We start from the raw sequence: 15,890 nt of genomic DNA, 5'->3' as shown, positions 1-15,890 counted from the left end.
AAAAAAAAAAAAATATCCTTAATGTCAGAGGATTATATAGACAAAATATAGCTCTAACAACTCTCTAACAATTCTAGGAGCAGTGAAATGTAGTATTATAATAGGTATTATCCTATATATATTTATATATATTTAAATATATAAATACACACACCCACACAAACATGTATATTGTATAAATATATACATACATAGTCTGTAAATAAATTCTGTTTCCTGTCAGTTTTTGTTTAATCAGTCTTCTTTGTTTACATTCTTTATAGAGTCAAATGAATGAAATGAGCTTATATATGTGACCCTGGACCACAAAATCAGACTTAAGTGTAAATTTTTCAAAATTGAGATTTATACATAATCTGAAAGCTGAATAAATAAGCTTTCCATTGATGTTTGTTAGGATAGGACAATATTTGGCCGATATACAACTATTTGAAAATCTGGAATCTGAGGGTGCAAAAAAATTTAAATATTGAGAAAATCGCTTTTAAAGTTGTCCGAATTATGTCCTTAGCGATGCATATTACTAATCAAAAATGAAGTGTTGATAAATTTACGGTAAGATATGTACAAAATATCTTCATGGAACATGATCTTTACTTAATATCCTAATGATTTTTGGCATAAAAGAAAAATCGATAATTTTGACCCATACCATGTATTTTTGGCTATTGCTACAAATATACCCCAGCGACTTAAGACTGGTTTTGTGGTCCAGGGTCACACATGAGGATAAGCTCTAAATTTGACCTTACATCTTAAATCTTACCTTACATTGTTCTCAGTACATCAGTCATGTTCCTGGGTTAAGAAAACTCGGCTTAATGCAGGTTATGGCAAGTGTTTTTAAATGGCGTTTCTTTAAGAAGTTTTTGAAAGTTCCAGTAGAATGGTCAGTTAAAGGGATAGTTCACCAAAATGTAAATTCTGTTAACATTTACTTATCCTCATATCATTTGAAATTCATATTAATTTATTTCTTCACAAACGGCGCTATTAATGATTGAAGAGCATTTCTTCCATGGAATAAAAAGCAGTTAAAAAGCAATAACCTTTTTTTATCCTTTTATTCTGTGGTGGAAACAGGCTTCCATGGTTAATAGCAGAATGTTCAAGCTGCTGCATAAGTAAATGATGACAGAATTTTCATTTTTGGCTACAGTATACCTTTAAGGTTGGAATGTAACTGTAGAAGTTCTAGAATCATTATTAAAAAGCAGAGCTGATTGAACTGACATAACATGCTAGTTTTTTAAGCAATAAGACCCACAGTAATTGTCAGTATTCTGCATTGAGCAATATGTTCATCTCTGTAACTGAAAGTCAGTTTGTCGGTCATAACCAGCTCAATGTAGAGGCACTATGACAAACCTGCCTTGAGTGTGTAATAGAATAGAGTTGCCATGATCATGAATGTGTAGATTGACATTACGCTGGCAAGATTGAAGTTAATGATCTGAGCAGAGACCATCACCAGGAGGACTTTAAAAAGGACATTTTGTATTTGGTAGAAATCCTGCAATAATGTTATGCCAGATGATGATTGTTCAAGCCTTTTTGTGGTTTTGCCACGGATCAAATCCTGTTGTTGGTGTTCTTTACATGTTTTCATAATGTCATATTGTACCTTATACTGAGGATGCATGTTTTTTTTAAAGCCCCTGTTAATATATTTAAACATATTTCATCATTTTCTTTTCGATATATATTTAATTATTCAAAATTTCCCGAAGCATTTTCTAATGTATTATGGTCTTATCACAAGTTGAATTACCACAGAATTCCGTTTTTACTTAATTTTTGTGTGCACTTTATTTAAATATTAAAATTGTGGTACAACACAAGTTGTGTTAAAAAGATTATAAAAAACACACTGAAGGCTTTTTGTTATGCCCATGTTTTTTCTTGATTTCTCTTTCTTTCTTTCTTTCTTTCTTTCTTCGTTAAAGTCTTATATTTTATGTGAAGTGAAATTGCACAGAGGTAAATAAACTTCCACCTCTGAAAATATGGTAGCAAGTAAAAGGCCATTGAAGAGTTGAATTTGATTTGATTTTGTGCATCTGAAAGAACATATTTCTCTTACAGGTTGTGAGGGAGAGTAAAAGGTGGAAGTCTTTAAAACTTATGTTTTGTATTTTGCATACTTTACTAGCATGTATTCCTAGTTTGCTGCTTATTGAGAAAGATTTGGGATGTTTGTGGCCTTGTTTTTTGTTTTTTAAATATGTATATTTAAGTGATTTTGGAAAAAAGTAAGATTTATATTAAGAAGGATTTGTCTGTTATTTTAGTTTGTTCTGGTGTGTGCTATCCTTTGTAATAAATAATAAGTGATAGCGAAAGATGATTTGCACTTCAGAGTTTGGGTAGTTTTTCTTATTGTCTGTTAAAGATTTTAAAGACATTTTTTCTAAACTAGTACCTAACATGTAATACTTAAACTTACCCATACTTTCAGTGTATTAAACCAATCATGAGTGTGACTGTTCTTCCGTTTTAATTCTGCATGTCTTAGTTAAGTTGGTGTACATGCAGTTGGCAGTCATGCTGGTTCTGTCAGCAGGATATTAAACTATACAAGGACTAGAGTCTAGCGGTGCTAATAAAATGAGGCTGTATTTTATGTCATTTATTGTACTGGGTAGTATTTATCGTCTGTAATAAAACAAAATAAAATAATAATTTCAATAGTGAACTAAATGAAACATGAGCCCAAGAATTTGTGTTTGTTTTTACTTTACTTTGGGAGGTTTCTCTCATTCAGAACAACAGAAATGTCACACTAACAATAAATTAAAAAAAGTACACAACACAAGAAGCTCTGTCCATAATAAAATTGTTCAGAAACAGCCTTATTTTCACGATATCTGTGCTTGTTCTCTCTGTTCCAAATGATAAAGTGTGTTGAATATCATATTGATCACTTTCATGGAACAAGTTTGAGAACAGATGTTCTGTCCTCTTATGTTTCGTGCTGGTTGGTTTCACTTTGTCCCACACTATAATAACGGATTGAAAATCAGCAGAGAGTTTTTACTTCACTGGTGTAGTCTCACATTTTAATGAGCCGAAGAGTGTTAAGACGAACGCCCAGAACTGTTGCACCAGATGCATGTTGAATGTCTCTCAATATGCCGTTCCATTTCCTCTCGCCCTCATCATACCTGTGAACAAACATTAACCTATTTATTTGAACATGTACATTTGGATTGTTGTAATCACGTATGTGGTCAGATTCACAATATATCGGTATCATTTCAGTTAAGGATGGATGTTGAGATTTTTTTTATTTACTGACCCTCATCCCATCCAAGATATCATTTTTTTTTACTTGCTCACCAGTGGATCCTCATGCCGTCAGTATGAGAGTTCAAACAGCTGATTAAAAACATCACAATAATCCACAATTCACACAACATCACTTCCGGCCAAACGTCCATAATCCATAATAACACTTCCTCCAGTAAAAAGTCAATGGAGTGTTTGGAGTGTTTAGAAGTTTTTTTAAGTGTTTGGATCTGTTTTGGACTGTTTTTGCCTGTAAACAGTGCCTGATCCATGCACATTTCTCTCTCGATTCAGATAATATTGCTTCTTGGATTTTAGCTGAAAGCTATTTGCATTTTTTAAGTTAAAAATGTCTTAACGATGGATTTGTTTCTTACAGTCAAGCAACTTTTCACTTCACAAGACGTTAATTGATGGAATGAATGAAGTGGTGTGGATTATTGTGATGTTTTTATCAGCTGTTTGGACTCTCATTCTGACGGATCCATCGGTGAGCAAGTGATGCAATGCTAAATGTAATGTTCCAAAGAATAAACAAACTACATCTCGGATGGTCTGAGGGTAAGCACATTTTCTGAAAATATTCATTTTTGGATGCACTATTACTTTAACTGATCAATTACTAAGTGGATGCTTCCCTTTGCATAGTTCCACGTAAAGACTGATTGGTGTAGTGAATGGGTACCTCACCTCCAGATGTCGTTCATCTCCTGTGGCATGAGATCATCGCCGTCCTCTTTGGGGAACATGGCAAATCCACCTGTAGCATAGAGGACTCCACCCACAGTGACCAAGCTAAGTGAACTGCGCTCCTGGGGAAACTCCACAAACTCTGACCACCTAGAAGATAGAGAGTGATGGGGTTAAATAATTGTTTATTGCAAGCTAATTATAATGGGTTTGTCCCCCAAGTAAATACATATCATAAACCTTAGATTATGCTGCAGGTTGTTTAGCATATAATATATGTGGCCACACTTACTTGTTGGTTTTGATGTCATAGACTTCAGCGTTGCCTGTGAGGCCAGTGTCAGTCACACCAGCTGCCACGTAGATCTTGTTTTTGTGAATTGTGACCCCAAAGAGTGAGCGTGCAGTATTTAATGTCGCCAGATCCTTCCACTGACAGTTTTTAGTGTCGTACACACACACTCTATTCAAACACTCTCTACAAAATAAGACAAGTGTGTGTATAAATGTGAGATACAGTGGCAGCTTTACTACTAGCTATAATGTTGAATGCATATTCCAACACAAAATGTAGAAATAACTTATAAACATACTTGTTCTCTCCCTTTCCTCCAATTACATAGATCAGTTCATTATGAGACACTACTCCATGGCCATATACTGGGTAGGGAAGAGGATCGGACTCGGCCCATTTAAGATACCTTAAAAAAAGCAGGGTTATTTAAATACACAGTGGAAAACAATTGGTACAGAAACTATTTTCACTAGTCGAGCAATTGCTAGTAAATTTCACAAATAATTACAGAAGCACTGAATTAAAATTTTGAAGTAGAAAGACTGAAATAGTATTTTCTTGTCAAATGTATTCCCATAATCTTGGAATATTTAAAAAAAAAAAATCATTTTCATTGTGTATCTGTTGGGACGATTCAATAAACAAAAAAGACAAATGTATAGCTGATATTCAAATAATTAACATGGCATCGGTAAACATACTTACTGTCTGTCATAAACCATGACTGTGTCCAGAATGGGTTCTCCTTCCTTCATTTCTTTCCCTCCAATAACAAAGATGAAGTTTTCTGCCTCACCCATGCCAAACAGGAAGCGGGGAGAGGGTATGGGAGGCATGCCCATCCAGTCTGATGCTGCAGGGTCAAACTGTCAGATATAACGACAATATATCATCCACTGTGTTATACGGAACAGTCTACATGAGCATTTGCTGATAATTTAAAGGGAGGGTGTTTAAAGGGAGGGTGGTTTTGTGTGATAATCTGCTAAGAATTTATAGACAATGTTTTCTAATGGTTACTTTTAGGTTTTATTATTTTAGAACCATAAATTAACCTTCCCAGAATGTTCTGAGATGTTAGTGTCTATTCTATTATATGAAGTTCCAAACGTAGGTTTTCGGGAGGAGCCTAATCATTCATTTCCTGTCAGTCATCATTATGAGCCTAATAAGCAGCAGTCATTGTGCTGTCCCAGCGACAATTATTCCGGCATCCCTCCACCTCCCCATCTCCACCTCTATTTCTGTTATTCTCCCTTTATGTAGTACCACAATAGGAGAATCGAACCAGCAGCTCAAGCCGAGCCTCGGGTTCGAACCTCTGTTGAGGACAGCAAGTAAGCTTGTTTACTAATAACTATTAAGACTGGATGGGCAGCCAAACTCATGAAATGTTTCTATGTTATTGTATTCTTAAACACTGACTACATAAACTTTTAGAATACTTCAAATTAAAAATAAAGCATTAAATTTAAAATATTGGGAAAACAAATGTAAAAAAATATTGATGACTCATTCTGAACTACACACAAAAAAGAAAGGTCTTCCCTGTGCTTTCAGTTTCACAGAAAATACACCAAGTCATCCCCAACAAATGCAAAACGTTCCCTTAAAGATACGGTATCAAGTTTGGTTATTTCTTTGGGCACAGATTATTAACATTCTAGAAACATTGCTAAAACTATACATAAACTTCCCAATGTGCAGAATTAATGACTCTGAGAAAATAATGAATGAAAACTAGATTGTATGAAAGCAAGTAAATGAAGGGAAGTAGTCCTTTACCTGCAAAAAGTATGAATAGATCTGTTCGTCTTTGCTCTGCTCATCAAAAAAGAGTCCACCTGCCACAAATATCTGATTTTCCTTTGTGACCAGACTGCAGTGGTTTTTGGGAATTTGGGTGGAGAGTGACACCACATAACAATCATTTCCCGTTGGGTCATAAGCCACCGATGCAGTGTCATTGATCAAGAAGATCAAGTCTCTCAAGAACATCCCAAACCGCAGATTGTCATTCAAGATTCCTGGAAGTAGCTCCTCCTGCTCTTCTTCCTCCTCTTCGTCTCCCTTCTTCTTTCCTTCCTGACCAGCACTCTTTTTACTTTTGTTCTTCTTGACTTCAGGAAGCTTCCCTGCATGGGCGTCTTTGACCAGTTGCAGTTTCTTGGTGATCTCTGGGTTTGAGCTCAACCATTCATGTTTCTCCACGTTTTTGGTGAAGTAGTCCTCAGGAACCAGACGTAATCTGACACAGTCCAGCAGACCCGGTAGGTCCTCCAGCCTCTTCTCTTGGTCATGTCCAATCCACTTGATCAAAGCCTCAAAAACATCTTGTTCAGTTTCTACATTCAAAGAGTCTGATGCGATTATAGCTGCCAATTCACTTGGAGTCAGCTGCAGGAATTCTTCATCCCGAGTAATTAACTGGAAGCGTTCACAAGCGAAGTTCCTCGCCGATATGGCCAGACGAGGACAGTCCAGCATCAGGCCTAGTCGGAAAATCGCCAAACAGTTGCTCAAACTCAGTCTCTTTTGTAGGAACGAGACACATACGGTGAAAATCGAGGGAATCTGAAGCATGTTGGCCAGAGCGAAGATGTCTTGTACATTTTGCTCCGTCACATTGATGTTCGAGGTGTAGAGGTACTTCAAGATCATCCCCATGACTCCAGGCTCCACATCCTCCAAAACAATCTCTTTCTGTTTACTCTCCTCCACACCTGACTTAAAGAAAGCTCTGAAGTACGAGCTGCAAGCAGCCAGGACCAACCGGTGGCAGGGAAACTCCTTGTCTTTGATCTTCAACACACAATCAACCATCATATCGCTCTCCAGAAGATCGTATAGACCATCCTGCAGCAGGGTTTGCTGGTACATCCTCGGCTCCTCCATGGGATCTATGGGTAGAGCCATATTGATCGTGCAGTACCCTGACGGTCACAATGAAGTCAATGGCTAGTCCAGCGGTCTCTTGACCAAACTTCTGTTACTGGCTGAAAAAGAAGAGGCAGGGTTGAATCAGTTCCACTTTGCTGTCGGGACTTCAGGCTTCATCAGCTGTCCCAATATTTCAACCAAACTCCAACTGGGGGCTATTTATAGGTCCTTCACAAAGATGTGGAATCCATACTTGTACATGTGAAACACAATCCCCTGCCCTGTGCAACAGCTGACACACTTCCCCATGTGAGACAGTAGTCAGAAGAAAGCTGGCCTTCTGAATGAGATCACAAGCCACTACATAGTACATTTATGGGACTATGAATCACCTTCTTGACTTATTTGTTTAGACTATATTATTGATAAAAAGACGTTTCATTACAGATTATTATCTTGTAATGTTTAAAATACTTAATTCCATACCTTGTTGCATTACAATGTAATGGTCATCTTAAAATAAAGTGTTACCAAATAATTTAAATAAATATTACAAAGCATTGTGGTAGTGCTTCTATGTAGCCCCGCCCCTTTTGAGCACTGCGCTCTTACTCTTGTCTTCGTTTGTGTTTCCTAAGCCTGAAGGTAAGGTCTTACGAATTTACCTACCGTCTACTGACATTCGTTATGACATCCGCTTCAATCATTACAGTGGCACATGATAACTTTCCTGAAATCTACAGTAAGCTACCTCAAATTTTAAAGTAAAAGTTAAACAGTTCTAAAGATGGCTGCGTACCTGTTTTTCTGAGTCTGATGCACATGGTCCATATAAGTTAAGCGGATATTTTAATATAACGTTACTGGCTAAACTGCATTTTGTAGCATAATAAATTACAAAGCAATATGATTAATATGAGTAAATACTGTCCAGCATTAGCCTAAGCAAAGTTAGCAACAGTCGCAACGTGCAACTCGTTTTGTTTGAAAATATGAAGGAAAGCAGTGGAAGGTTTTACAACCGCTGATGAAAATTACATTAAAGTATGAATAAATTATATGAATGTATCTCTGAAGGAAACCAACTGCATTCAGAAGAGTTTCTATGGCCTTTTCTGTTCATCTTACCTTCATATACTGCCTAAAATATAGCAGTGTTTATAAGCAGTGCTGTTTTGTTTACAGTGGTTACCGAGGAAGCAGCTCTATGCTGTTCAGTAAGCGCCACCTACTGGCAGAAAATGGATTTATATTTCCATTTAGCCTGTCTGCCGTTTTAGTTCAAACCAATGCAATGCTATAAAATACCAAGTTTTTATGCACTATTGTAAAGTTTAAGCGGTTGATGGAAAATAAGCGGTCTAGGTATCTAGAATTAATAACAGAGCAGATAAAATATCTATAATTATTTATCATTTTGATTCATATCCCTTTTGTTAGTCTGAAATTTGGGGTGTAATTTTATAAAACTTTTTTTGATTGTTGATTGTAGTCACACAACCATTTTTTATTTATTTAAAAACTGGTCATTGGTGTTAATGTCATTATTTTAATGTTTCTGCGGTCATTTTATTTATTAAAAACTTAACTGTGTTGGGGTGGGGGTTGTTAAAATATTGTGAATAAATAGGGTCACTAGGAAAAAAGGTTCTGAACCACTGCTTTAAGTATTATACATGAAATGTAACAAAAATACAAAGCCAGCTTCTACATTTTCCTGTTTTATTTCTAAGAAAAACTCACTAGTCACTAATAATATCAGCAGTTTGCTTACATTCACGGGCTACCTTAATGGTTGAACCAACAGAAGAGAGCTTATGCCAGTTCATATAAATATCCTAGATTGAAAAGGTTTAATGACATCAAAGATCTTGAATGTTCTCAGTGACATTTATGCTTTTGTTAAGAGTCACAGTTTAATTTAAGCAACCGAGTTGTCCTGCAGGATGAGTGTCCCAGATGATCGATCTCTGTCAATTATAACTTTGCCATTACCTTATTTGCAGAAATTTGAAACATGAATAAAGTTCACAAACATGCACACACACACACACACACACACACACACACACACAAGCAGCTTATCAAGGTGACAAAAAGACATACACATAGTCACTAATGAAGATGATTTTAATGCATATCACAAATTCAGAAAACAGTCTTTGTGATTGTTAGTCCATTATTTTTAAGTACATATTAGTAATATATTTCATGTATAGATATGAACACTGAATATTTGTATTTCATTTGAATTAAAACTTATAAAATTTGTAGTAATAAAATCCATCCTCTAGGTTTTTAACAACAAATCACATATTGAAATTCTTTTACACGTTAAACTGCCACTAATTTAAAAAGTAGCCAATGAGAGTGAAGTCTGTAATGTTGAAAAAATCTGTAAAAACTTAAATAGCTGTTTCGAATGACTATCAATAAAAGATTTTTCTCCATATTTCTAGATTATCATTGTCTGCAGAATTCACAAGAAGACAAAATGTGTAAGTAAACCAGTCAGGTTTCATCAAAATGTAAGCATCATGTGTAATTTCTACTCTGCCTTTTGCTTGTTTGGGTCCACAGGCTGGGCGGCAGCAGCAGCGTCTGTCTGGGTGGTGCTGGGATCTGTGGGAGTGGGTGCAGCTGTGGGTGTAGGAGTGGGCGCTGGAGGGGGGATTGGGTCTGGATCATCAATCAAAGCCTGTCTTCTTTCCCTTTCCTTAATCAGCTGAATCAAGCAGTAGGTAACGAACAACACAGTGATGGTGGTGAAGGGGAAACCTGAGAAACAATATACAATTTGATTTAAGGATACTATATTTTTTAAATAACAGGAAAAGAACCGCAATATTTCTTTATTTTTTATTTATTTAAATATAATATAATTAAACATAATTTTAATTTAACAGGAAAAGAACATCTATATATATATATATATATATATATATATATATATATATATATATATATATATATATATATATATATATATATATATATATATATATATAAAATTATTTATTTAAAAAAATACATAAAAAAAGTAAAATAAAATAATTCAATAAAAAGTTTAAAAAATACAATATACAAATCAACTTCTTGCAATCTTACAATAACAATCTTTTGGATTTTAAAATGCAGATAAATTGTTCAAATATCACCAGTACTTCACCTTTCAGTAACAATCTCTTGGCAACCAGATTGACAAATTCAAGACTGTTCAGGGCCAGGACATTGTAAAGGACAATTGTCCAGAAGTTGAAGGTATTAAACACAGCCCTGATCCTGCGTGACATAGTTTCTGAGATCGCCATCTGTGGGTTGAAAGAAAAAGTTCTAGATGAAATTATTGCTTATATTACCAGCAATTTAACATTTAACCACTAGAGAGTGCACTGGAGCATCCGTGTTACAGTACATGAGTAGAAAATCCAGCAAATTATTGCTGATCATCTTTCTTTCAACTTGCCTCAATAGAAATAAAAGGTTCCATGGTGAAGAACTTGGCGGTCCACAATTCAAAATTAAGGCCAAAGCAGTTTAAGAAAGCCCAGATGAAAACCACCCAACCTGGTCCCAGCCAGAGCGCTGCGATGCCAAACGTGCACAGAGAGGCTATCAGCTCATCCAAAACATTGTCATGCTTCCCACCGAGATAGTTATAAACATACCTGTAGAGATGACAGCATTCTTTGTTAAAATACTAGTGCTTGAAACAGCATTGTGTTGGTTAAAAGTCTGATAAAAGTAACCATGTCAGTCATACTTGCAGAGAAAGTCATTTATTCCTCGGTCAAAATGTCTGTAAAAAAAATAAAATATATATTTTTTTTTTATATATATTTAGAATAAACAGTACTGTTTAATTTGACTGATTACATCAAAATAATTTTATTATTACTTTTAGAATAAAGAAACAAGAAAACAAATAATGACAAATTAGCTCTCTCACGTCTCAGAGAACACATAAAGCATTGTAATGCATTTCGGTGGTTTGGGAGGGTCCAGATGATCCAGTCTAGATATTGTGTTTATCACTCCAAACATCACTGCTGCTTTCACCCAATCATACACCAGATTTAAATAAGCCAATCCAACTGCATGGTCAAAGAAGAGAAATACTATTGTAGTCTTTTGACATTGATTAAAAAGTAAGCGAATACAAATACACACATACATACCAAGGGCCCAATCTGAGATATTTTTAAGGAGCTTCATGTCACTAGGTATGGTCAGAATGTACATGAAGTGTAAGAGGACTGCCACTATCATAATAACCCCCAGGTGTAGCAGGCCCTGAAGGGAAATGTTCCACATCTCTCCATCCTTCCTTGTCAGATTGGGGTTATTGGCCTGCTGGGGTTAGAGGGCAATGCTATAAAATCAGTCCAATTATATAGAAAATAATCGAACCATCATTTCATTTAGCTACGAACCTGAATGTAGAACTTGTCGAAGGTCATGATGGGTCCAAAGTAAAAGAAGGGAAGGTAGAAGTTGTACTTGAGAAGCTCTAGGATGCTGTAGTTTCCATCTTTCTTCTCACAGTTCTCCAGAGCGAAACTCATACAGCGCATGATGGTGAATCCACAGCCGCCGTAGAACAGAAGAGGACGCAGCTCAAAATTGCCAGTCACAAACCCTGCCTGAAAGATGAGCCATCACAAATGAACATAATCATAAACGTAGAATAAAATAATTATCACTAATAATGATTAATTATGATAAAAGTATGATACATTTAATAATAATAAATAATTATTATTTATTAATGTATTAGTAATAATTATTAATATATTTAATACTACTACTAATAATAATTTTAATAATTATATGCATTATGAGTGTTATATACTGTTTATGAAGTTTTAATTGTTTATTATATATTTTGTATTGTTTAATTTGAACAATTATTATAACTTTTTTTCCAAAGTGACTTACAAATGAGGACAACAGAAGCAATCAAACCAACAAATGAGCCACAATATATAAGTCAATAATATAATGCAGTAGACCTGGCAAGGTTATTTTGTTTTTATAACATATTTGATCATTTATAATAATAAAAGTAGATAGAAAAGAAATAGACTAGATAAATCTAGTGTTAATACTAATTATAAGCACATGAATGTTAATGACTTTTCTGCCTTTATATATAAAAGATTAACATAATTATTTATATAAATGCATAAAAATATAATAAATTATTAATGATTATTAATTAATAAAAACTTCTGTAGCAATTTTTAGATTTTCAGTGTGTCAGACACATACCTGCCAGGAAATGAAGGGCTCCATTTTAAAAGTCGCCAGTGTAGTGAGTCCAGCAACGAAGCAGAGCCACCTGAGCTTGACCAGAGAGATGCTATAGAGCAGCACACAGTGAGAGAGGATGAGTGTGATGTAGGCCCAGCCCATACTGGTGAAAACCGCCAGCATACCATACACCATAAACACCAGAGATCTGTACTGTGGGATGAGAGAACATGAGAGAATGAGCATCTCAGTTTGGCCATATAGAGTCATACCTTTATTCATTAAGTCACATATAATATAGATTTGTTTGGACTTTCAAGAGGCACCTGCGGAGCCAGCAAGGAGCAGATCTTGGCAAAGATCACATGACCTGAGAGAGCAAAGATGATATGCTCTCGAAACGTAGAGAACCACATCATCCACTCAACATCAGCCGTATCCTGCCATGTGATATGGATCAATTAGAGTCAATTATCACAATTTTATATATACCCATAATGTGAAGTTATACAGACAAAATCTCACCATTTTTCTGCCAGAGTAATACCATCCTGGCTGAACACTGGTCTTGAAGGTTTTTCTGTTGGAATTTGCTGGATATATATATAATCATGAGACAATTAATGCTCTATTCATTAATAAATATGATCAAATATTAATTTAAAGCAGGTTTCCCAAACTAAGGTTCATGAGGAAATTAGAAGATGAAAGCTAATAATTAAATCATAAAAATTTAAAACAAATGAATTCTTGTAAAATAAACCAACACAAAATAAAAGAATTTACTAAAACATTAGTGTTGTCAAATGATTAATCGCGATTAATCACATCCAAAATAAAAGTTTTTGTTTACATAATATATGTGTGTGTACTGTGTATATTTATTACGTATATATAAATACAAACACATACATGAATATATTTAAATATGTTGTTTTTATATTAAATATATTTATATAATATACATATATACATGTAAATAATTTCTAAATATATATTGTATGTGTGTGTATTTATATATACATAATAAATATACACAGTACACACATATATTATGTAAACAAAAACGTTTATTTTGGACGCGATTAATTGTTTGACAGCATTACTAAAAATATATTTAAAAAGATGAAATATTTTACATACCCCTGAACATTCCAACGTGTTGTTAAATTATTAAAGTATTAACTTAAAATATTCAATAAATATTTTAATTAATAAATGTGTATAATATATGGAAAAACTGTATATTCAATTATTACTGTATATTCAATGCAAATTTGGCAGCTTTTGTCACAAACCCATAATAATACCTCTTTCTCTTCTCTGTCACTCTGTTTCAGTCATTCATACTTTGGTATATTAATACTGACATATGATCCCTGCTGCGTACTTTGCATAGCTTTCTGAGGTTAGCGGATCACTGCGCTGTCTTTTTCCTCATACAATATACAGTAGTACTGTTTTTGTGCTCTACCGGCGATGTTTATGAGCTCAAGTAGATGTAAAATGGTAAAAGCCTCACAGAAACCACTCTAGAAACATTATCAGTACAGTGACATCATTTTAGGGTCACATAAGAACAGTGTGTATGTGTTCATTTATACTTACAGCTGGATACATCAAATATCCATCTGGCAGCCCAGAGCATTGCCATACACAGCACTACATTATAAAAGTAGAGCTCGTACCTCGGAAGAGCTGCTTTGACCCCCATTGTGTGCAGAACAACCTAAGAGAGTTTGGAAAAGTACGGTTAGAATTAATACAAATCTGGTGTCAAATTTGGTCATTAAAATATTTTCCAATCAAGACAGCCAATGAGCGATTAGGATCCCGCTAAAAATTGGTAAATGATAAACTACTATGGGATGAAAGCAATATTGTAGTGTTACTGTAGCTCAACTTGTAGAACGTGGTGCTAGCAACACCAAGGTCATAGGTTAGCTTCCCAGGGAGCAAATGAACTGAGAAAATGTGTGCTGTAAATGTACTCAATCTCTTTGGATAAAGAGTTAAATTGCATAAATATAAATGGCACCAGTCATTACAATAGAAATTATATGTTTAACACTATGTCTAACAAAACAATAAATAGATGAACTGAAAACAACTTGATCTTTGTGGGCAGGGCAGAAGTTTCCAATGATTTGGATTGTGTGAGCAGGAAGCATCTACACTATGTGACCTCTTGCTATTTTTAGCTGGGCTATTTTCTGCTTTCATTGTATTGACTGAAGCATCACTCTGAAATATAATTTTTACATTACAGCTCAATTTGTTATCCTTTTTTTTTAACCAGATTATTTTGTCTGTTTCTCTTCTCAGGTGATTTAAAGGTAGGTAGTCAAAAACCAACCTGGTCTGCATTATTGTGACGTTTGTTATTGTGAGAGGAACCATGCAGGTAAGTTACCAGCTTATTAGTTCAACTATTTTGATCAATATTTGATTTAAATGTTAGCGGGTCATGCTGCCAAGCAGATATTAGAAACACCTGTTGTACTAACCTTGAGCACAGCAATGCCACCGTAACCCAAATTCTGAAAACTCCACTTGAACTTAAAATAATGGCAATAGTGTAAAGAAGAGATCAGGTAAATAACAGTCTAATGCATCCTCTCTGTTTCTACAAAGTGTCAGTTGGGTGCACAAACTGCCTGTTGGGCAGTTGCGGACAGTTAAAGGTGAATGGGAGATGTATTTATATTCATCTGAAGCAGCCCATAGGGGGAGGATCCATTGTGCCATGTTGTATCAATAGAAACAGGCTTGAAACTCCATTGCTTGCATACTGATTGTCCTACATAAGAAATAGAAGAAGGGTTAGCACAAAAAGTGTAAATGTGCAAATACGAGTCAATAAAAAAAAAATCAAATAAAAAGATTTAAATTAAAACACTTACCTGAGAAGCACTGGTGCACTATCAAGTATAATGTGCTTACTTAGAAGAAAAAACATTGGTTGAGAAAGGGGAGAAAGCATTGAGGGAGACATGTCTCACCAAGATGAGAGGCAGCTATTATCCACATACACAAAAAAAAAAAAAAAAACTTATCGAGAGGTCAGGGGTCATTGAGAGCAGGCATGTTAAACAATACTGGTAGTCCAGTCTATGAGATAAGCCATGAGAGATAATACAAGCTATATAAAGATACAGTATCATTTATAAGTGCTTTTACTGTATTAATATGCAAATGTGTTACTCAGATACCAACACAACTTCCACTTATCAGTACATTATTTTTACATGGTTAGATGAACGGACTCATAATAGATTGGACTATTGCAGTCCCCTAATATAACTTGCATGTATTTTAGGCTATTAGCTCTTTAGCAGCCTTTAAGAAAAGCCAGGAGCCCTGGCATACATTCACACTCTTCTACACCTGTTTCTGTCAGGGTCAATGCTGTTTTTGGATGACAATTTAGACTGGAGCACCATTTTCTAACCTGAATAAACACCCTTCAAAAATAAAACAATAT

The 15,890-nt window shown here is 35.0% G+C and overlaps 2 protein-coding genes across 3 annotated transcripts; both read right to left on the bottom strand.

Moving 5' to 3' along the window:
* Positions 1 to 2,734: 2,734 nt before the first annotated feature.
* On the bottom strand, positions 2,735 to 8,340 carry klhl40b (kelch-like family member 40b). 2 transcript variants are annotated; one of them, XM_079406236.1, is made up of 7 exons: positions 8,282 to 8,340; positions 6,059 to 7,269; positions 4,979 to 5,139; positions 4,572 to 4,679; positions 4,271 to 4,456; positions 3,979 to 4,128; positions 2,735 to 3,164 (listed from the first exon to the last, which is right to left on the bottom strand). In XM_079406236.1, exons 2-7 carry the CDS (start codon positions 7,187 to 7,189, stop codon positions 3,053 to 3,055), a joined length of 1,848 nt encoding a protein of 615 aa, XP_079262362.1. In that variant the 5' UTR covers positions 7,190 to 7,269; positions 8,282 to 8,340; the 3' UTR covers positions 2,735 to 3,052. The 2 variants fall into 2 exon arrangements, with proteins under 2 accessions (XP_079262362.1, XP_079262363.1); XM_079406237.1 differs by having other exon boundaries at positions 7,953 to 8,321.
* A 926-nt stretch (positions 8,341 to 9,266) lies between these two features.
* Positions 9,267 to 15,206, bottom strand: LOC306863075 (protein-cysteine N-palmitoyltransferase HHAT-like protein). Its single transcript, XM_079406239.1, has 12 exons — positions 14,914 to 15,206; positions 14,015 to 14,135; positions 12,932 to 12,999; positions 12,733 to 12,846; positions 12,425 to 12,619; positions 11,587 to 11,796; positions 11,332 to 11,503; positions 11,103 to 11,247; positions 10,917 to 10,952; positions 10,620 to 10,821; positions 10,323 to 10,464; positions 9,267 to 9,931 (listed from the first exon to the last, which is right to left on the bottom strand). Exons 2-12 carry the CDS (start codon positions 14,118 to 14,120, stop codon positions 9,702 to 9,704), a joined length of 1,620 nt encoding a protein of 539 aa, XP_079262365.1. The 5' UTR covers positions 14,121 to 14,135; positions 14,914 to 15,206; the 3' UTR covers positions 9,267 to 9,701.
* Between the last annotated feature and the right edge of the window lie 684 nt (positions 15,207 to 15,890).

The sequence above is a fragment of the Barbus barbus genome (genome assembly GCF_936440315.1).
Source record: "Barbus barbus genome assembly, chromosome: 44".
Taxonomy (NCBI): Eukaryota; Metazoa; Chordata; class Actinopteri; order Cypriniformes; family Cyprinidae; genus Barbus; species Barbus barbus.
Note: the sequence above shows the minus strand (reverse complement) of the source record. Positions and strands in the feature narration are given on the sequence as shown.